Source organism: Melospiza georgiana, chromosome 26, assembly GCF_028018845.1.
Source record: "Melospiza georgiana isolate bMelGeo1 chromosome 26, bMelGeo1.pri, whole genome shotgun sequence".
NCBI lineage: Eukaryota > Metazoa > Chordata > Aves > Passeriformes > Passerellidae > Melospiza > Melospiza georgiana.
This window is the reverse complement of record NC_080455.1, coordinates 3,276,780-3,299,749: the sequence shown is the minus strand read 5'-3', so window position 1 is coordinate 3,299,749 and position 22,970 is coordinate 3,276,780. Positions and strand designations below refer to the sequence as shown.

The 22,970-nt window shown below is 46.0% G+C and overlaps 1 protein-coding gene across 4 annotated transcripts in view; it reads right to left on the bottom strand.

Annotated features, from left to right (window-relative positions):
• The window catches only part of DOT1L (DOT1 like histone lysine methyltransferase), a 93,455-nt gene that overhangs the window by 8,713 nt on the left and 61,772 nt on the right, over positions 1-22,970 (bottom strand). For 3 of the 4 annotated variants that reach the window (XR_009115583.1, XM_058040669.1, XM_058040667.1), the window contains exons 16-27: positions 20,892-20,983; positions 17,510-17,611; positions 16,944-17,081; positions 15,973-16,098; positions 14,432-14,913; positions 12,982-13,105; positions 10,969-11,115; positions 9,668-9,794; positions 7,773-8,362; positions 3,600-3,805; positions 2,269-2,333; positions 461-1,414 (exon numbers count right to left, since the gene is read on the bottom strand). Coding sequence is in view for 3 of the 4 variants with exons in the window: in XM_058040669.1 (XP_057896652.1) it covers positions 461-1,414; positions 2,269-2,333; positions 3,600-3,805; positions 7,773-8,362; positions 9,668-9,794; positions 10,969-11,115; positions 12,982-13,105; positions 14,432-14,913; positions 15,973-16,098; positions 16,944-17,081; positions 17,510-17,611; positions 20,892-20,983 (3,153 nt within the window). In the remaining variant the exon portion in view is untranslated. The remainder of the gene's footprint in view (positions 1-460; positions 1,415-2,268; positions 2,334-3,599; positions 3,806-7,772; positions 8,363-9,667; positions 9,795-10,968; positions 11,116-12,981; positions 13,106-14,431; positions 14,914-15,972; positions 16,099-16,943; positions 17,082-17,509; positions 17,612-20,891; positions 20,984-22,970) is intronic. The other variant, XM_058040668.1, reaches the window with a different exon arrangement.

Genomic DNA, 22,970 nt, shown 5'->3' with positions numbered 1-22,970 from the left:
ACAGAACTCCCAACACCAGCTCCTCTGATGTTCTGCTCCTCCTGGATCATGCTAAATCCATTCAAGGCCTAAACTCAACCTTTACTCAAGTTGACAACTTAGAGATCCTTAACATGGTACCAGGACAAGTCAAATCTGTTACCTGCAGGCAGACCTAAGTTGGTTCCAACACAGCAACATCTGAACAAGCAAACATAATCAATCACAAAGTCTGGGTGTATTGTTTCATTAAGGTGGTACAACAAGCTCATCTAGCAGACAAAGCTCATGAGATTTCACTGTAGGGAACTGAAATCATCCTAGCAATTCCAAGAGAGAGAAAGAGAGAGAGAGAGGAGACTGGTTATGTGGGACAGATCTGCTTGGCATCCTGTAGAAATGAAAGGCTTTCACCCCTGGAGAGGCAGTGTCAGATTTTCCTTTAGGCCCTGTCTTATACCAGAGAAAGAGTTCTGCCTACCTCCAACTGTTCCACCTGTAACCCCAGGAGAGAAGTTCCCCATAGTGTGAGAATTAGTCAGTCTGGTTGCAGCTGATGACACGTGGACCAGACTGGCAGCAGCTGGCATTGAATTAAATAAGGACTGCAATACTGAGGAATTTGTCACCGAGTTGAGGTTTGCTTGCAAGGCCATGGGGCCGAGGGGGAACTGTGATCCAGTGGTCAGAGTGTTGAGGAAGGGATGGTGCGTCGGGACAGACGGCGCTGGGTTCCCTGCTGAGGAAACAGCAGTAGAAAGGCTTTTACCATTCAGAAGGCCACCAGACGAAACAGCAGCAGAAATGAAAAGGTTGTGGCCGTTTTTAAACTCCACGTCTCGGTCCCTTCCCTTGCCGACCTTCCCGTTGTGCTGCACTGAGTTTTTCTCCACAGCCCCCCCGGCTCGGGCGCTCAGCTCGCCCAGCTCCTTGCCCTTCACCCCTGGCCGGCTCAGCTCTTCTCCCTTGGTGCCCAGAGCTTCCAGCTGCCTCTTGTTCAGGAACAGGTTGGTGTCTGACACCCCCAGGTCCTTGCCTCGCTGCGAGGGGAAGCCCAGGGAGCAGTTGGAGCCATCGCCAGCTTTGTGAGGGAGAGCGGCGCCGTCCATGAAGCCGTGCAGGCCCAGCTCGGAGGACAGGCCCCCGTTGTAGCTGAAGCCATTGGGGGGGTTTGTGCCAGGGCTCAGCCCGTCCGAGGGCACTGCCAGGCTCTTCCTGGGGTGTCCTGGCACCTTGGTGTCCATGGGCAGCCCGTCCTCGGAGGGAGGCCTGAAGGCAAACAGGGAGTTCTGGCTCAGAGCTGACACGGCCTGCAAGGGGCTGTCGGTGGTTTTGGTCAGGTTGATGTCAGATATCGGTGAAAAAGTCGATTTCCATTTGCTGCTGTTCATGTTCTCGTTGCTTTGTGCTTGTTTCCTCCCTGATATGCTGCCACCTAAATGGGGGGGGAAGGTTTAGAAATGTCAATAAACAGCATTCACTCAATCTGCCCCTTGAGAATGGGGTTTATAGAATCACAGAGTCCTTTAAGATCATCAAGTCCAATCATCAACCAGCCCCACCACCATGTCCATCACTAAACCATGTCCCCAGGTGCCCCATCCATTGGTATTCTGAACACTTCCAGGGATGGTGACTCTACCAGTCCCCTGGGTGGCCCCTTCCAATGCCTGACCACCCTTTTAATGAAGAAATTCTCACAATATCCAATCTAAACCTCTCACAGCTTGAGGCCATTTTCCCCTATCCTGTCCCTTGTTTCGTTGGAGCAGAGCCTCATTCCCTTTGCTGCACCCTCCTGTCAGGGAGTTGTAAGAGAGTGAGGACTCCCTGAGCCTCCTTTTCTCCAGGCTGAGCTCCCTCAGCTGCTCCTGGTGATCCAGACCTTTCTCTGGGCATCATCCACTTTTTTACCCTTCAAAACCCACCTTTTATCAGTCTTTAATTCAATTTCTGAACCAAAGGCAGAAATATTTCTGAAGTCACCTAAAAGTCCTTAAAATTCAGTTTAACACTCTGGAAAAGTTTGAGAATTCTGCTCTCCTTTTCCCCCTATATTTGTGCTACAGATCCCTCCTCAAACCCTGAGTCAGTGCAAAAACGTGTCAGATCTTCGCTGACCTTTGACTACAGAAAGAAGTGACCCAAAATCTGTAATTAGCAGCCACCTGGCTTAATGATGATTAAGAATGACACTTGGTCCAGCAGCAGAAACATCCCAGTGACTGTCAGCTTCACCCATCCCAGGCCCAGTCCTTGCCACAAACCATTCCCATTCCTCACACGTACCATTTTCAACAGTCTTCTGTGGAGATTTGCTTTCCAATGATATTGTTGCAATTTTCCTCTCAATTCTAGTGGAAAAATAGAAAGGTTATTGCACCTATAGGAAATCTTCTGTTGCACATTTCCCCTCACAATCTATACTCCTCACGATCAGGTCTTACCAGATGAGAGAGTGTAAAATACAACTCAGTCCCACAGTTTTGTGTCACTAAAGGAATTTATAAGCATCCAAAAACCCAACACAAACTTGAGGCAGGAGCTATTACAGAATTGCTGCTCTTTGACAGGATTAGTGCATGTTCAGAGAACTTTGTTGTTTTGTCTCAAAACAAGAAGTAGAACCACTTTACTGTAGTGGTTATTTTCCACAGAACCATAGGATGGTTTGGGTTGGGAGGGACCATAAGTTCATCCAGTGCCACCCCTGCCATGGCAGGGACACCTCCCACTGTCCCAGGCTGCTCCCAGCCCTGTCCAGCCTGGCCCTGGGCACTGCCAGGGATCCAGGGGCAGCCACAGCTGCTCTGGGCACCCTGTGCCAGGGCCCTCCTGGGCTCCTGTCATGCCAAGGCTGAGCCCCCTCCTGATTCCTGATGAATTGAGGGGAGGAGAGGGGCAAACCAGGCAGATTTGGGGGCTGCCAGCAGCACCTTCCTGGATAAACAGAGCAAACAAAAATCCCAGAGCTGCCAGAATGGGAAAATGAGCTGGGAAATCCTGGCTTCACTGGTTGAGGGAATAAATCCCAGAATATCTTGAGTTGGAAGGGACCCTCAGGGATCACTGATCCCAGCCCCTGTCCCTGCACAGCCACCCCAACACCCCCACCCTGAGCACCCCTGGGAGCTCCTGCAGCTCTGGCAGCCTTGGCACCATTCCCTGGGCAGCCTGGGCAGTGCCCAGCAGCCTCAGGGGGCAGAACCTTGCCCTGAGCTCCATGCCAAGGCCTGGCACAGCTGCAGCCCTTGCTGGGCTCCTGTCCCTGTGCCAGAGCAGAGCTCAGCCCCTGCCCCTGTGCCTGCCCTGGGGAGGAGCTGCAGCCCCCGAGGAGCCTCCCCTCAGCCTCCTCCATCTCTCAGTCATTTCTCCAGCAGTTATCTCCAAGGCCAGACCCTGCCAGCTTTGCAAACACAGCGGCAGCAACAGCAGCTTCCCACATTCTACTGCCTGAATACCTCCCCTGTTCACAGCTTCAGCCACATAAGAGGTTTGGCATAATGGGATGGGCCTTTAAGCAAGGAGAACAAAGAGGCTTTAAACACACCCCTGCTGCTGAGAGCAGCGTTATCAGCCCTGAGAGAAACCTTATCCTGAAACTGTGCCTGTGCATTCACCTGCTGCTATTGTGCTCATCCTCAGAGCCCTGCTCGTCATCCGATGTCAGGGGGGAGTAATGGACACCGTTGCTCTGAACCAGGGGCTTCTCTTTTTTCAGCACTGGGGGTTGGTCATTGTCCTGGTAAGGAACAGGAGAGTTCTTCAGGGAGTTTTCAGGAGAGGAAATGGCTGTTATTTCTAAGGGCTGGTTAATGTTATTGACCTGGGTGAAAAGGAAAGAAAGCAGTTACACATGAGAGTATACTTGGAAAGGCATCTTATAAAGATTTTAATGCAGGTTTAACTTGCTCTGGGACATCCAACAGATGCTGGTTTAGCACTGCTGCTGCAGACTTCCACCTCCTCCTTTTTTTAAGGTGAAAGCTTAAATGTAACTTGGAAAAATAGCTAATTTTCATTCTTTGATTTCATGTTTGACATCAGAAATGACGACCTGGGATAAACCTTTCCTTCTCAAACTCCACTGCAGGATCACATGCACACAAGTCTCTAGCTGGCTTCATTAGCAAGAATGCCATATGCTTCTGGCACTCCTCTGCTGTTTAGTCAATCTTAGCTTAAACTATTTTCAAAATATTGAATCTACAGCCTCAAAAATCAACTTCACTGCAAAAACAAGCTCTTTGTCATGAGGGAAGAGATTATTTTTAATTTTTAATGCTCTGACAGCAAAGAGCTCTTTGAAGACGTTCTGCTTATACACAAACTGTTCACCAACTTAGTGAAAACAAGAGGCAGGAATTGCTGCAAGGAGCCTTCATGGCAATTCCCGCTCCAGCCTGGGAGCCTGGAGTTTATCTCTTGTGGAATCCTCTGATTCCTTCCCTCTCAGGGAAAACCCCAGAGCCTTGCCTAGGAGAGATTTACCATAGTCTTACCATAGAGTTTACCCCACCTGGGTGGACAGAAAACACTTTCCTATGGAATCTTACCCAACACTGATCCATCCCAGCTCCTTCCCCCACAAGTCTCAACTTCCTTTAGTTTCTTCTTTCCCTGTTTCCTCCTTGGTTGTGGTACCCCTGGTGGCCAGCCCCATCTTCCCTGAAAGCCAAAGCCCTTTGTGCCACCCCTGTGCCTTCCCTACTAAACCTTGTGCACAGAACATTGTCTTTGTTTTTTGTCTCTGGTTCCCCTTCAGTGCTCTGAAATAAACCTTGCTGGAACTGACCATATGGTAAAGTTACATATTATAATATTGGCTTTTCACTAATATTAGAATGGATTTTATATGTGTGATGTTAAAGTAAAATGAATTTTATACATGTGATGTTATCTTTGTTATAAAGATATAGTTTTTGTTTCTGGTATTAATTAAGCTTAGACATCGTAGTTAAATAGCTGATATCAGTGTGCTTGTGTTTAAATGCCTGCTTGGATGGGATAACATCCAATGAACACAGCATGAGGACACCTGTACAGATCTGCCAGCCATCAGCATCTGCTGTCTGAAAAAGTGTGGACCAAGGCCCAAAAATTGAAAGTGATATAAGAAAAGGAACCAAAATCACAGCCAAGAAACATGCATGCTCTAAAAAGGCAGAGCCAAGGAGGGGCCATGTAAAATAGTTCCTGGAATATGTAAACTAGTTATTGATATGCATATGAGTCTATGGATATGCAACAGGCTGGTGTAAGAAAAAGGGTATTTAAGGGGTATCCCTAAAGGTTGAATGCCAAGATGCACCTGGCTGTAACAACCTTTGCTCCATGGTCCTTGTCTCCCATAGTCCTTTATTAAACTTAAACCTTCACAGCAGAGTGAAGGTGTTTTTCACAGCTGAACACCCTGCCTTTATTAAACTTCTTAAATTTTCACAGGAGAATGAAGGTGTTTTTCACAGCACACAAAAGGCCCTTCTGCCTCTCTTTGCTGAGCTTGGTGTGTGTGGACTTGCCTGCCTTGCCTAAATGTTCACCCACACAGCTTTTCCACAGGAGATGCTCACTGGGGAACTATAGGAATGTGCCCTCTGTTGACAGAGAGACCAAACTCTCATTTGTCCCCTTAAAAAGGAAAAAAGCACAGAAATTTCTCTCCTCTATTAGGTAAAAACACATCTCATAGGACTTGGGAGATTTCACCTCAAACTTAAGGATAGCTAAATGGACAGAAGCCAAAAAAGGCCCACCTGAGCAATTTACCAGAAAAAAAGAAGAGAACAAAGAAATAATGGCATTTGTGGAGTGCTTTACCAAGGGCAAAGTGCCTCTTGCACCTGGCTGGGTTTTAATCTGTAAAGAGTTTTGTTATTTTGCCTTTTATTAAAACCTTTTTGTTTCCAACACTATCATAGAAGCCATCCTGCTGATTTTATGCCTTCTAAAGTACCTGGTCTCTCTTGGATGTGAAATAAATCTCCAAGAGCTAATGAGACTCGAGGAGACCCACATTTCAGGGAACAGGTAACAGCCACCACCCTCTAAACACTTGTTTTTTCCAACACTACGATGGAAGACATCCTACTGATTTGATGCCTTCTAAGGTAGCTGAGCTATCTTGAATGGTAAACAGATCTCCAAGAGCTTATGAAACTTGAGGAGATATTTCAGGGATATCCCACATTAGAGGGAACAGATAACAGCAACCACCCTCTAAACCAACACTTTTTGTTTCCAGCACTACCACAAATCCTGTTGATTTTATGCCTTCTAAGGTAGCTGAGCTATCTTGGGTGTGATATAGATCTCCAAGAGCTTATGAGACTTGAAGAAACCCCGATTTCAGGGAACAGGTAGCAGCCACCACCCTCTAAACACTGTTTCCAACACTACCAAAAATCCTGTTGATTTTATGCCTTCTAAGGTAGCTGTGCTATGTTGAATGTCAAACAGATCTCCAAGAGCTTATGAGACCTGGCTCAAGGAGATATTTCAGGGAACAGGTAACAGCAACCGCCCTCTAAACCAACAATTTTTGTTTCCAGCACTACCACAGAAGCCATCCTACTGATTTCATGTCTTCCAAGGTAGCTGAGCTATCTTGGGTATGAAATAAATCTCCAAGAGCTTATGAGACCTGGCTTAAGGACACCCCTATTTCAAGGAAGAGGTAACAGCAACCACCCTCTAAACCAACACTTTTTGTTTCCAACTCTACCACAAATCCAGTTGATTTTATGCCTTCTAAGGTAGCTGAACTATGTTGAATGTTAAACAGAGCTCCAAGAGCTTATGAGACCTGGCTCAAGGAGATATTTCAGGGATATCCCATATTTCAGAGAACAGGTAACAGCCACCACCCTCTAAACACTTTTGTTTCCAACACTACCACAAATCTTGTGGAATTTATGCCTTCTAAGGTAGCTGAGCTATATTGAGTGTGAAATAGATCTCCAAAACCTAATGAGACTCAAGGAGACCCATATTTTGGGAACAGGTAACAGCAACCACCCTCTAAACCAACACTACCACAGAAGCCATCCTGTTCATTTTATACCTTCTAAGGTAGCTGAGCTATCTTGGGTCTGAAATAAATCTCCAAGAGCTCATGAAATCTGGCTTGAGAAGACCCCTATTTCAAGGAACAGGTAACAGCAACCACCCTCTAAATCAACACTTTTTCTTTCCAACACTACCACAAATCCTGTTGATTTTATTCCTTCTAAGGTAGCTGAGCTACCTTGATCTCCAAGAGCTGATGAGACTCGAGGAGACCCATTCTTTAAGGGAACAGGTAACAACCACCACCCTCTAAACACTTTTTGTTTCCAACCCTACCACAAAAGCCATCCTGCTGATTTTATGACTTTTAAGGTAGCTGAGATATCTTGATCTCCAAGAGTTTATGAGACTCAAGGAGACCCCTATTTCAGGGAACAGCCATCACCCTCTAAACCAACACTTTTTGTTTCCAACACTACCATAAAAGCCTGTTGATTTTATGCCTTCTAAGGAGGCTGAGCTACCTTGATTTTTAAGAGTTTATGAGACTCAAGGAGACTCCTATTTCAGGGAACAGACATCACCCTCTAAACCAACACTTTTTGTTTCCAACACTACCATAAAAGCCTGTTGATTTTATGCCTTCTAAGGAGGCTGAGCTACCTTGATTTTCAAGAGTTTATGAGACTCAAGGACACCCCTATTTCAGGGAACAGGTAACAGCCACCCCCCACGCTGCACTCCCCACTCCCAGAGCTGTCCCAGAGCCCATCTGGTGCCCTTACCATGGAGTTGATGTTGAGGGGTGACCCCGAGGGCTGTGTGAAGAGCCCGGCCAGCGAGGGCAGCGCTTTGCGTTTCGGGGAGACGGCGCCGTTGCCGCTGGCGCTGCCCGGGTTCGATCTCTTCCGCCGGCCCCGCTTCTTCCCGTCCTGCCCGTGGGCCTGGCAGCTGCCTGCCACGGGGCTGTGCTTGCTGCAAGGGGATTGTTTTACATGTCCTGTATTAGGAGAGATTGTAAAGATGATTCTCCTCTTGGCCTCGTTCTCGGCATCTGAAAAGGCTGCATCACACTGCGGGTCCCCCTTTGTTGCTTCGGCAAAGATCTTCTGAGCCTCTGCACTCTGCAGTCCCCCTGCCAGGCTCTGGGCCGGGCCACCTAAGCGGGGGCTCGAGTGCTGCTGAGCAGGGGAGTTCTGCCCAGAGTTCCTCATCATTAGCAAAGGATGTTGTGGAGTGGAACTCCGAGACCCTACAGAGTTAAAGAGACTCCCAGAGTCGTCCAGAGCTGCCTGATCAACACTATGGTTAAGATGGGCTGGGCTGTTTGTAAGATTTCCATTGACTGCCACGGAGCCAGAAGAGTAAGAAAAACCTGTTGAGAGGGAAAGTATAGATCATTGCTGGGGCTGAGCAAGAGAGGTCACTGAGAACAGGGCTGGGAGGGCCAGGAGGGATTCCAGCTCTGCCTGGAGGACAGCCAGTGGCCCTGGATTCCATGGAAAACACAGGGCTGCTTTTCCACATGGCTCTCTGGGTGCTGAGGTGCCAGCTGGGGGTTAGGGACTTCCACTGCTCTCTTGCCAGTTCAGGAAAATTCACCTGCTATATGGAGGTTCCCACAGAACACGTGCTCCTCCCAGTTTTATATGGAATTCAAGTTACAGCTTTATTTGAACTATTACACCTCTTTAATCAGGGCTCCTCTACTCTCAACTCCTTCCTTTCATCAAGGAAATGGATGGCCAGACTCAGTCCTTCCCTTCCCCAAAAAGAGAAGGACTTTGCCATCCACACAGCCCACCTCCTCCAAATTCAGCAAAAGCCTGGGACTTAGGGAGTGACAGGGGACCTTCAAGGACATAGTGGCAGAAAAATCCCACAAGGGAGGAATCTTGTGACAGGAATTCAGAATTTGTCACAGGGTATCATAAATGGGTTTAGGGTTCTAGGATGGCCTGGGCTCTCTAAATGAAAAGGGCAGAAGGGAACAACATGGTTTACAACAAGGTTTTTTAAATACTTCATTTGCTTTATAGATAAAAGCAGCCAAGCCCTTTGCAAAACAAATACTGAAACAACCCAAGCCCCTCAGGATGGTAAACACTGAGAACAAAAGCACTCTTTGGTGAGGGATCAGCTGTAGAACCTACTTTTCCTGGCCCACAACATTCCCAGGGTAGCAAAAGACCATGATTTCCATGGATGAGGGAGTCAGAAGCAATGTCTGCACCTAAAGGGATCCCCATCCTCTCCCATTAGAGCTTCTCCCACCCAGGTTGTTGTGCCTTTACAGCTGCTCACGAGGCACCTCCATAACCTCATTCTGCTATTTAAAGACTGTGTAAAATAAAACTTTTAGAGCCAGATCAGCTCAGGACACAGATGTGTCACCAGCTGCAGACACTCTGCAGGTTTGCCATACTATAAATCAGTGGGAATCTTTGGATCCCCACAGAACTCACAGAAGCAATTATTTATTTACAGGTAAAGGCACATCAATCCAACCCTTTATGCCAGCTGCACATCAGAGCATCATCCATGACTTTCTGGTCCCACCCAGAGCTATCCAGCACTCCAGGGCCTGCAGCACCTGGCAAGAAGTGCTTGGGAAACTCAGCTGGGTGTGTTTGGGTGCTGCCCCAAGGCAGGAGCAGCTGAGCACAGGTGAGGCTGTTACCTGAGGTAGCCAAAGCCAGAGGCTTGTTTCCAGCAGCATTGCTTATGCCATTATGAGAACTAGCACCAATCTGCTTTTCAAGTGTTGATGAGTCTCTGCTCTGGTGAACTGGGCTGGGTGTGCTTCTCTGGGGAGAGAAAAGGGCATTTCAGGAAACAGCAGCAGAAATCTCCAAATTCACATGCATTAGTACATCTGCCTGGGAAGGGGCCCTGCTTCCTGTGTGCCCCAGATTCAGCTTGTTTTGAGAAAAGCATGGATCAGCAGGTTATAGCCCCAAATGAGTGATTAATTAAGCTGCAGTAGTATCTCACACAGAGCAGGCACCATGCAGAGAGGGAGGCTCCTCATCACAGGATATTCACACTCAGGAGAGCTCTGCAGGAGCAGGAATGGCTCAGCAGCAGCACAGAGGGCACTGTGGTTGTATCATGTCCTCAGTCCTGTGCTCACAAAGCTCCCAAAACAACCCCAAAGGGAACATGAAGTGCATCAGGCCATGTTCTCTGGGACATTCTCTGAGGAAACACCTGTGAAATGGCAGCCTGGGAGGTGACAAACAGGGAGGTGCCACCCAGGGCTGGCACTGCCCTAAGGACACCCAGAGCTGAGCAGGCTCTGGTTCTCCTAAAGCCAGAAGTCTTCAGCTGGAAAAATGCAATGGGTTCAATACTGTGAACCAGCTCCAGCTTTCCCAAAATGGGAGAGAAAGACAAGTCATGGATGGATTCTAACTCAGAGCTCTCAGCAAAAGCAGCAAATGCTTCTCAGCTCTCTGCTGCAGCACTTTGGTGACAAATGGTGTCACAAACTGGACCAGGCCTTTTTGAACTCCTCCTCCACTCAGAGAGGCAGGGACTTGTCACATCTCCAAAAGAGATGACCCCAGAGGCTTTCTGCTACAGAGCAGTGAGGGATCCCAGCCCCAAGGGGCTGTTCAAGCTCACCCTGCACATGTGAGGAGAATAGGCAGCTTTGAGGTGACTGAGACAGAATTCTCCCTCATATTACTGCAGAAAGCAGGGCTAAGAACTAATTGACACATCCAATTCTCTGCCACAAACTCTCAGGCTTTTCACCCAGACACACATTCCAGACCAGGCTCTCCTGAGGTATTTAATTTACTCTCCTTTCTGGCTGAACCTCCCTCCACCCCACAGAGAAAAGAGAGGAAAAATCCACAGGATCCAAGAGGATCATCCCCCAGCAGCCACCCTGAGGAGGATCCTGGGGCACAGCACCCCATTCCTACCCCTGGGATTTTATTTAGGGATGGAAAGTGTTGACAATCCCTTACTCACCACCTTCTCAACACGGCTAGGTAGGACTACGCTGGCCAGAGGGATACTAACAGGGAGTTTATTGGGCTGCACTGTGCTCAGAGGAATACTGATAGGGAGGCTGGTGATAGTTTCTCCATTACTCACAGAGCTTCTCTCTCTCAAAACCTGTAAAAATCAAAAGAGAAAGCAAAGTTCTTACACAGGATATTGCAAAGGTTTTTTAAGGCAATGATAACCTGCTTGTTTCTTTGTGTGTGTTATTCCCCCACTCTTTTTTTAAGGAATTTTTTAAGGAATGACTACATGAAACAGGGAGCAGCACCAGGCTTCTGGGACAGCACCATCCCACAGCACAGAAATTTACCCATTTTAATGGGTAAATTAAGGCCACTGCTGGCCCCCAGCATCAGGAAAAGGCAGCCCTAGGCAAGCTCATTTTCCTTGTGTTTTGGTTGGAGCTCTGTGAAAAGCACTCAGATGTCAGATTTTGTATCTTGAGGCCCTCTGTAGCAGCCAGATGCATTTCCATGGCAACCTGCTACTGCAGGGCACCTGCTGCTCTGTGAGCCCCAATGTGCTCCATGGCTGCACCAATTACATGGACCATATTTTTTACTCTTTATTTTTATAACTGTGCAAGAGCCTCCTTTCCCAGTTCGAGACACGTGCCAGATCAAACAGCATTCCCACTGCACTACTGGTGCTCAGAAAACAGCACATCTTTCTGTCTCTCTCTCTGACCAGCTCTGATTTATTGCATCACACCCACTGGATTTTGTATCATTTCCCATTCCAAGCTGGCCACAGAAAGCAGAATTCCTGCATTTTCCAGCTTGGCCAACCCTGCATTTTCCAGGCCATTCCTGCATTTTCCAGTCTGGCCATTCCTGCATTTTCCAGCTTGGCCAACCCTGAATTTTCCATGCCATTCCTGCATTTTCCAGTCTGGCCATTCCTGCATTTTCCAGCTTGGCCAACCCTGAATTTTCCAGGCCATTCCTGCATTTTCCACCCTGGCCAGCCCTGAATTTTCCATGCCATTCCTGCATTTTCCAGCCTGGCCAACCCTGCATTTTCCAGGTCATTCCTGCATCTTCCAGCTTGGCCAGCCCTGCATTTTCCAGGCCATTCCTGCATTTTCCAGCCTGGCCAACCCTGCATTTTCCATGCCATTCCTGCATTTCCCAGCCTGGCCATTCCTGCAATTTCCAGGCCATTCCTGCATCTTCCAGCCTGGCCAGCCCTGCATTTCCCAGCCTGGTCAACCCTGCATTTTCCAGCCTGGCTACCCTGCATCTTCCAGGCCATTCCTGCATTTTCCAGACCATTCCTGCATTTTCCAGTCTGGCAACTCTGCATTTCCAGGCCATTCCCGCCTTTTCCAGTGTGGCCAACCCTGCATTTCCCCGGGCCATTCCTGCATTTTCCAGTCTGGCAACCCTGCATTTTCCAGGCCATTCCTGCATCTTCCAGTGTGGCCAACCCTGAATTTTCCATGCCATTCCTGCATTTTCCAGTGTGGCCAACCCTGCATTTTCCAGGTCATTCCTGCATTTTCCAGTGTGGCCAACCCTGCATTTTCCAGGTCATTCCTGCATTTTCCAGCTTGGCCAGCCCTGCATTTTCCAGGCCATTCCTGCATTTTCCAGCTTGGCCAACCCTGAATTTTCCAGCCTGGTCAACCCTGCATTTTCCAGCCTGGCTACCCTGCATCTTCCAGGCCATTCCTGCATTTTCCAGACCATTCCTGCATTTTCCAGTCTGGCAACCCTGCATTTCCAGGCCATTCCTGCATCTTCCAGTGTGGCCAACCCTGCATTTTCCAGGCCATTCTTGCATCTTCCAGCCAGGCCATTCCTGCATCTTCCAGCCTGGCCATTCCAGCATTTTCCAGGCCATTCCTGCATTTTCTAGCTTGGCCAGCCCTGCATTTTCCAGGCCATTCCTGCATCTTCCAGTGTGGCCAACCCTGCATTTCCCAGGCCATTCCTGCATTTCCCAGCCTGCCCTGAGCAGCTGCACACCCTTTACCTTCTCTCCTGCACTGGGTAAGGCCGCGGGGGAGGAGGGCCGAGTTTCCTGAGGACTCAGCTTGATGCCATTTGCAATTCCAGGGCTTGGGTATGTAAGGCCATTCTCTTTGACATGCTCAGCTCTGCAAGAGGAATGTACAATTGTCAGGATGCAAAAACCAGTGACAAGAAATACCACACTCAATTCCTGTCCCACCTTATTTACCCCATTAGCTCTCATTGCTTGTTTTCATGAAATAAAACTTTTTAAAACAAATTAACTTCCAGTTTGAAAAACATCTTTTCCCAATGTTAGTATCAGTGCTACTAACACTACCTGTTGCAGTAAGGTAGGAAAATTATAAAGAAAGGCCTGCTTTCCTGGAATCAGTGGCAAAGTTGGCACTTTGCAAGTTCCCATGTGAAAGCAATCCTGGTGTGAGCAGTTTGTTAACAAAACAGTCTATTCCTGAGTGAGAAACAACCAGCACCAGTATAAATTGTTTTTAGATAGAAAAATGAAAACTATCTCTCACAAACAACTTTCCCTGCACGTACACACCACGGTTTGAATGAGCAATTAATGCAGGGTAACAACTTGTTACTAATAATAATTGGCAAGAAAACTACTGACCAATTGGAGTCACACATGAGGTCTGTATAAAAATGTATAAAGCTGTATAAAAATTAATTATGCGAATAAATAAGTGTAAGAGCCTAAATGAGGGATGTGGGACTCCAGGCAGCTCTCTAAAATGCAGTTTATTCTATCTAAGATGTTGACAGCAGTCCAGGGTGGTGGGTGACAGAGCTTGTGCCTACAGCTGTCAGCTCCAGCTGCAGGCAGGCCTGGAGACCCTTTGGTTTTGGTTACATTGCATTATATACTTTTCTTTTGGTTAAATTGCATTATAGACTTTTCTTTGCTGAGCATCTTCATACAGTAGAACCAATCTATACCTTAACTTTTATCTATAGCCTATCATAACTACAATAATTACCATATTCATGTTACTGTCCTCCAAGCACTAAAAGTTAGTGCATTACAGTTTAGGCTAGAAGTTGTTTTTCAGTTGTCTTGCAGTAGAAAATTCGGAGACCTTTTTTCTACTTGCAACTTTGCTGACTTGTTTGCCTGTGCTGTCTTTCTGCTTGGTAAAAACATCTTCTTGTTTGGGGTGGGTTTACCCTTTGCTCTAAGCCATAAAACTTCCTTCTAACTAACACACCCTTTGCCTCCTTGGTTATCCAGTAAGACTGCCTCAGCAATTCTTTTATTTTCTTGTATATCAAAACTTGCTTCCATCTCTATCCCTTCATCAGACTCTACATTTAAAAATCTTTCTGCTAAGCACACATATCTGTGAGAGTTTCTTGTCAAACTTTCATCCTTCCCAACAAATGAGGGGCTTTTTACAGCATGAAGAAAATGGAATCCATGTGATTTATTCTGCTATGAGCCCTCTCACCTCTGGATCTCATTAGCTGTGGCTTTTCCATTGACTCCGTGGTCCTGATTCAAGTGTCTGCGCAGGGCGATTTTAGCAGGGGAGAACCTGGTGTAATCAGGGAGGGCCAGGCTGGTCACCTTGTCTGCCTTCTGCCTGCTGCTGTGGTTGGGGGTGCAGGGCACAATGTCTTGGTCCAGGTGGGAGTTGGGGTACTGGGGGGTGTTCTGCTTGGACGAGGGCCGGCTGAAGGCATGCTGCAGCTCGTAGGGGGTGGCGTGGCCGTTCATGGACAGCTCAGGGCTCATGCCATTCATGTGGGGCATGGGGAACTTGGAGCACTCCAGTTCCAGCTGGAACCTGCCCTGCTCAGCCTCAGGGTCACGGCTCAGGTGGCTTTTGCTGTGCAGCTGCACTGGCAGGGGCTCCTCTGAGGGGGTGTAGGACTTGAGCTGCAGCAGCTCCTGCTGCCGCTGACTCTTCTCGAGTTCCACAATGCTGATCTTTAAATGAAGAGGAAAACAAAAATTAAAGACTACACTTAATAATTCTATTGTTAAGTGTATAAATTCTGTTATTCTATTATTAAGTGTATAATCATATTATTAATAACTAATAATAATGATTCTATTATATACTTTTCTTCGCTTAGCATCTTAATACAGTAGAACCAATCTATACCAACCTATATTAAGTGGATGAATTTTATCATTCTATCAAAACTCCACATTATGGAGTTCTGTTTCTAAATTCTTTTAAGTAAAAGTGTCTCTGCTTCTGGGAATAATGCAGAACAAGGGACCTCAATATTTGAGAGAAAATTTCTGCTCTGAGCTTAAGACCAAAAGGCCCAGGTGAGGGAAGTGGTTCAGAGACCCTGAGAAAGAATATTTGAGATCTTAAAACCAAAAGGAAAATATCTCAAACTTACAGAGGGAGTGTGGAGTATCTCAGTACTGCACAGTCACTCCATGCCAAGGCATCCAGCAAAAGGCTGGAAAAGCTCTGGAGCCAATCTCACAGGGAAAGAAAAGCTCTTCACACAGAGGAGTTTAATTTCTTGTCACTCAGGGGGAAATGATTCCCACCCTACCCCAGGAAGTGTCCAAGGCCAGGTTGGATGGGGCTTGGAGTAACCTGGAATGGTGGAAGCTGTCCCTGCCCATGGCAGGGGTGGAATGAGATGAGCTTTAAGGTCTCTTCCAGGCCAAACCAGTCTGGGACCCTATGATTCCTGAATTGAGACATCAGAGCACACACAAAAATCCTCAGCTTGTGATTTTTAATTCTATGTAATGATAAACCATGATTCCTCCTTCCACAGCATCACCAAGGAATCAGGTCATGGTATCTACTGCTTTTACAAGTTATCCACATGTTTATTTACTAAAATCCTCTAATAGAAAGCTCAATCTCTGGGGGAACAAAAAAAAAAAAAGAATAAATATAAAAAGCAGCACCTGACTCATCTTTTCCCATCACATTTACTATAACACCCATAACTGGCCCATTGTCCAAGAGCTACCCCAAACTGGTGACTGTGTTTGTTTCTTGCTCTCTACCTGTAGTTCCAAACAGTGCTTTTGCTTCTCAGAAATCTGATTCTTCAAGGCCTGCTTCTCTTTCAGCAAGTTCTCCAGTGACAGAGTTGACCAATCCAGCTTCAGTTCCTCACAGCGAGCCTTCAGCTGCAGGGACACACAGGGACAGGGACAAAGAGGTCACAACAGGGACAAAGAGCTCAGAACAGAGCTCTCACCCTGCACACCTGGCTCCCAGCTGAAAGCAGGAACTTTGCACTGAATGAACAAAAACCCCTTAACCCACTGAGTCCTCCCAGTTTCATGCTAGGGAGTGTGGTGGCACTTTCTAAAACAGTGTTATCACCCACCCTCAGTGCTTCCACATCCAGACATTCCCTTCATCTACCTCCTGAAGAGGCTCAGCCTGGAGAAAAGGAGGCTCAGGGGGGACTCCGTGGCTCTGCACAGCTCCTGACAGGAGGGGAAGCCCAGGGGTCAGGCTCTGCTCCAGGGAACAGGGACAGGAGCAGAGGGAACAGCCTCAAGTTGTGCCAGAGGAAGTTTAGATGGGTAAAATTTCCTCACTGAAGGGTGGTCAGGCATTGGCACAGGTTGCCAGGGCAGTGGTGGAGTCCCCACCCCTGGCAGTGTTCAAACAACAAGTGGCTGTGACATTTGAGGACTTGGTGTCTTGGTGTTCCTTGATGGTTGGACTCCAAGACCTTACAGGTCTTTTCCCACATCACCAGTTCCATGATTCTTTGAGTTACCACATGAGCACCACAGAGCAAGCCCTGCACAACTCCCTGCCCAGCCAGACCCAGACCCAGTGACATTCAGAGCTGTTTGGGGACACAGCTGAGCCAACTGCCAGTTCAGGATCTGCTATGGGGTCAATCAAAGGTAAAAAAGGACTCCTGCAGGTTTCCCCCCATCATCCCTGAGTAGCTGGGTGATGTTTCACCCCCAGCTTGTGCCCTCAGCCCAAGGGCAGCATCCCCTGGACCCACCAGCTGCAAGCTCTGGTTCCTGAGTTCACTGTTGTCCTTCTCCAGCTGTTTTGTCTGTTCTTTCAGCTGCTGATTGTGAGCAGAGATTTCCTTCTGAGCCTGGATCAGGTCGTTGTACGTCAGAGCTTTAACTCCCAGCTAAAAGGTGAAGGGTGAGATCAGTCAAAGGGGTCCTGACACCATCATTCCTGGGGTTCTGACACCCTCATTCCTGGTGATTGTCCCATTCCCAAGTGACACTGAGGAGATCTGCAGAAATCTGCAGCTCTCAGAACCTCCCCCAGCATTCCACAAGGCACTTGGAGCTGCTCTTCCAGCCCTTCAACTGCAAAACTGGCATTTAGGCTTTGCCAGCCAACAGAACTGTCTGTGGACAGTTCCCACATTTCCCTCCTGTGCTCCTGAGGCTAGGTTGGCAGCACAGAGTTTGTCTGAGCAGCAGAGGGTGAATCCTTCACCAAACACCATAGGGGCTGAAGAGCTGAGACTGCTCTGCTCTCACTTAGCTGGACCAGAAATGTTTGCAAGCAGCTGATTTGGAAACAGCCCCCCAAGCACAGAGGTACCTCATCGAGCTTCTGCTGGAACAGGCGTTTGATTTCCTCCTTCTGGGCCTGGCAGTGGGTGAACAACTGCTGGGCTGTCCCCAGCAGCTGAGCATTCTTCTCCTGGAAGAGGGAAAAAATACATTTTAGCACCAGCTGCAGCATGGGCCATCTCAAGGAGATTTGTGGAGCACTTTAGGAGAGAACCTGGATGCAGGAGAGCTCATCCAGCCCTGCCCCAGGCTGCTGAAAACCTGGATTTGTTGGGTGTGATACTGGTGGGGTTAAATCAGCTGTAAAGAGCCTTTAAGTAGCAAATTTCTGACTAAATTTAAGTAGGTTTTAGGTAGTAAAGAGCTTTTAAGCAGCGAATTTCTGACTAAATTTAAGCAGGTTTTTCTACCTCTATGGTAAAATACAATCAAGACAGTCTTAGAAACTCATTTTTATCCTCCTAGTGCATCGTGAAGCAGCAGCAATAATCACATCCCACAGAGCAGGAATAGAACTGGAAAAGATTATCTGCATGAAATCTGCTCCCAAACAGGGAACTGGCTCTAAATCCCCAGAGCCCCAGCTCAGAGCCTCCCTGTGCAATTCTCATGGAAGAGATGCAGTAAATGAAAATACACTGGGGGGGGAGGCAGGAATAAAGTCCTAAATAACCAAACCAGTTTTCCTACTTCTGTCACCATTATTATATAATAATATATAATATATAATATATAATATATAATATATAATATATAATATATAATATATAATATATAATATATAATATATAATATATAATATATAATATATAATATATAATATATTACATATTGTATATTACATATTGTATTATATATTATATTATATATTATATATTATATACAATACACACTTATCTATTATCTAATCTATTATATATACATTTTTATATTATAAATGATTTATTTTTATATATACATACACACATCTATATATAATATATAGCATATGATATATAATATATCATATATAGTATATAATATATAATATTATATATAGTATATATAATATTATATATTATATATTATACATAATATATACTATTTTTATATTATATAATATATAATATATATTATATTGTATATTATTATATATTATTATATACTTTTATGTTATATACTCATACCACCATTATTTCAGCAGGTCACCTGAGCCACTCAAAGCAATTCCCAGCCCTGAACATTCCTTAACCAGGTCCCTGCTCCAATCCATGGCCATGCACAGCAAAGGGCACGACAGGACTGGCTGAGAAGCCTCATTTACCCAGCCCCAAAAGCAGGATTAGTGCAGAAAGCCCAGGGAGCTTTGGGATTATCCTGTTCCCCACTTTGTGCTACAGAGGCCAAGCAGGGATTGCACAGACTGAGCCACTGCTCCAGGAAAAGTGGGGAACAAGGGCAAAAAGCACCTTAATCCTTTCCAACCTTAATAATTCCATGGCCGATATTCCAAGCAGTGTTGGAAATTCCTCACATGCAGGAACACACAGACCTGGCTGGGGAAAAGTCCCTGCAATGCTAAAGGGGCTACTCTGGGGGATGCTGGAAAATCAGTTTTGTTTTCAACATCAGGCATTTCATTCAGCCTTCCCAGGCACTGCAGGGGCTGACAGCTCCATCTAAGGGCACTCTGGGAAGCAGCAGCTGATTTCAAAATCATCATTACTGAGATTTGTATTGTACTTGAAAACCTTCCTGTAAGAGGGAGTTACTGAACAGACCATACCCAGCCCCTCACCCAGCCAAGTTCTCCCTCTAGCAGGTTTAATTTGCCATGTAACACTCCATAAAAAATATTTTCATACTGAATTCCTCATTTTAACATTACAAGTGTGGAGCAGCTGTTGGATAGCAGCACCAAGTGATGACTTTTCCAGACCCCTGATTCATTCTCTCTGCAGGGCACAACCTTTACACACCATCATTTCATTTGTGCAGGAGATAAGTTCACTTTATGCTGGCTTTCCTGACAAGTGCAGAACAAGAAGAAAAATCTGCTGCTTAAGGAAAAAGATGAAAGTTCTGAGTGCTGATTGACTGTGAAAGCAAATGGAAATAACCACAGAAAAAGAGGTTTCCATGAACACCAGAGCAGCACCAACCACTTCTCAGTAAGGAATGGGGTGGCAAAAGTTAATTTCTTTCCTCTGGAGAGTTCCCAATGTGGAAAACCTGATAAAAAAGCCCAGTGGCTTTTTTCTGACACTCTCACAAAGACTACAGAGTAAGGAAAGCTTCCACAGGGAATGCCAAAAGCTGGACCTGGACAGAATTCCAGACTGGTTTGGGTGGGAAGGGACCTCAGAGCCCATCCAGTGCCACCCCTGCCATGGCAGGGACACCTCCCACTGTCCCAGGGGGCTCCCAGCCCTGCCCAGCCTGGCCTTGGGCACTGCCAGGGATCCAGGGGCAGCCACAGCTGCTCTGGGAAATCCATTCCAGGGATGGATTCCACAATTCCTGATTCCCAATCTCCCACCCAGCCCTGCCCTGTGGCAGTGGGAGCCATTCCCTGTGTCCTGTCCCTGCAGGCCTTGTCCCCAGTCCCTCTGCAGCTCTCCTGGAGCCCCTTCAGGCCCTGCAAGGTTTTAAGTGGAAGTTCAAGTTTAATTCTGAGCATTGTGGGGAAAGCTTCTCCACAGAAGCAGCAGAACAGACCCATCAGGGCTAAATGATACAGTAATGCAATCATTCATCACTGAGACAAAGCAACACAAGGAGGTTTCAGGCAGATCTCCTCCCTCTGCTGGTGGCTACATGGCAGACAAACACCTCAGTGCACAGTTCCAGGACCCTCCTGGCCTTTCCACCTTTTCCAGTCCATGATTTGGGACATTTACCCTTTGCCCATCAGTGCAATCCAACCCATTATGATATCAGTACCAATGATGCTGCGCTAAATCCACACAACCAGTGATGACACTTTGGGTTTCTTAATCCAAGTTCAATGGTTTCCTAATCCATAATTCTATGAACTGTGGTTCATAAAATCCTGGAATTGGTTTGTGTTGGGAGAGACCATCCCTGGCAGTGCCCAAGGCCAGGCTGGACAGGGTTGGAGCAGCCTGGGACAGTGGAAGGTGTCCCTGCCGGGGTGGAACTGGGTGGGCTCTGAGGTCTCTTCCAACCCAGACCATTCCAGGATTCTCTGAGTCAGCATTGTCAGGGAAAAGGGGAGGTGCAACTCTCTCATTTTTGTGTGATTTAAACACACAAAAAATGAGTTTAGCAACAAAATCCCCTGGGAGTTGTTCAGCCTAAGCAGGACTGGTGTGAATGCACACAGTTCCCATCCCCAGCACTCCTCTCCACATCCAAGGAACTTCAGAGTCTGGTAATTTTGTTTAGAAATGTGAAAAAGTCAGACCCACCTTTTCCTGCTCCAGTAACTGTTGCAGGCTTGCTTTGTACTGAGGAGTTTTCATGTATGCCATGAACTGCATGTACTGGATCTTAAATGAGTCTGCAAAATAAATCAGATGAGGAATTTCAGCATTAGATAAATGACATGGCCCTGTTCACCCCTATTTCCTCCCTGGCCACCTCTCCTCAGCTGTCCCTCCCTTGCTTTTGCTCTGGACTCAAAGTCAGACTAACCCATTAAAAATGGAAATAGAATAATAAATAAAAATATACAGATCAAATAAAAATAAATCAGATGAGGAATTTCAGCAAGGTAAATACCATGTCCCTGTTTGCCCCCATTTCCCCTCTGGCCACCTCTCCTCATGTGTCTCTCCTTTGCTTTTGAAATAGACCCAAAGTCAGACTAGGCCATTAAAAATTGAAATAAATAAAAAAATAAATAAAAATAGATTAAAAAAAAAAATCAGATGAGGAATTTCAGCAGGGGTAAATGTCATGTCCCTGTTTGTCCCTATTCCCCCCCGGCCACCTCTCCTCACTTTTCTGTCCCTTGCTTTCAATTTGGACTCAAAGACAAAGACATTAAAAAATGGAAATAAATCAATAAATAATTGAAAATAGATAAAATAAAAAATAAATCAGATAAGAAATTTAAGCAGGGTTAATGCCATGCCCCTGTCTGCCCCTATTTCCCCCCTGGCCACCTCTCCTCACTTGTCTCTCCCTTGCTTTTGATTTGGACTCTAAGTCAGACTAAGCCATTGAGGATGGATTTAGGAACAGGCTGGAAATGCCTCTCCTGGCACAAAAGGAACTCTTGGATCCATCAGGTCCCATGGAAACCATGACCCCATCCACCCTCCCCCAAAACATTCCATAAAATCACCCATTTGCCACAAAATATCCCTTCAAATCACTCTTGGGCCACAAAATATCCCTCAAATATCATTATTATTTGCCACAAAACATCCCTCAAAATCATTCTTTGGCCACAAAATATCCCTCAAAAATCACTCCTTTGCCAAAACATCCCTCAAAAGTCACACTTTTGCCACAAAATATCCCTCAAAATCATTCTTTGGCCACAAAATATCCCTCAAAATCACTCTTTGGCCAAAATAGCCCTATAAGTCACTCTTTTGCCACAAAATATCCCTCCAATATCATTACTATTTGCCACAAAACATCCCTCAAAATCACTTTTGACACAAAATATCCCTCAAAAATCTCTTTTGCCACAAAATAACCCTTAAAAAAAACCCAAAAAATCCCAAACACTCCTTTGCCACAAAGTACCCCCCAAAACAGACTCATTTGCCACAAATTATCCCACAAAACATCCCTCCAAAAATCACTCTTTGGCCACAAAACATCCCTCAAAAAAATCATTTTTTTGCCACAAAATATTCCCAGAAAAATCCTTCAAAAAAAGAAATCACTCTTTTTGCCACAAAATATCCCTCAAAATCACTCTTTTGCCACAAAATATCCCTCAAATATCATTACTATTTGCCACAAAACATCCCTCAAAATCACTTTTGCCACAAAATATCCCTCAAAATCACTCTTTTGCCACAAAATATCCCTCAAATATCATTACTATTTGCCACAAAACATCCCTCAAAATCACTTTTGACACAAAATATCCCTCAAAAATCTCTTTTGCCACAAAATAACCCTTAAAAAAAAACCCAAAAAATCCCAAACACTCCTTTGCCACAAAGTACCCCCCAAAACAGACTCATTTGCCACAAATTATCCCACAAAACATCCCTCCACAAATTACTCTTTGCCACAAAATAACCCTTCAAACATCGCTCTTTGGCCACAAAACATCCCTCAAAAAAATCATTTCTTTTGCCACAAAATATCCCCCAAAAAATCCTTCAAAAAAAGAAATCACTCTTTTTGCCACAAAATATCCCTCAAAATCACTCTTTTGCCACAAAAAAATCACACTCTTACCACAAAATCTCCCATAAAATATCCCTCAAAAATGACTTTTGCCACAAAATAACTCTTTAAAAAATCACTTTTCCCACAAAATATCCCTTAAAATCACTCTTTTGCCACAAAACATCCCT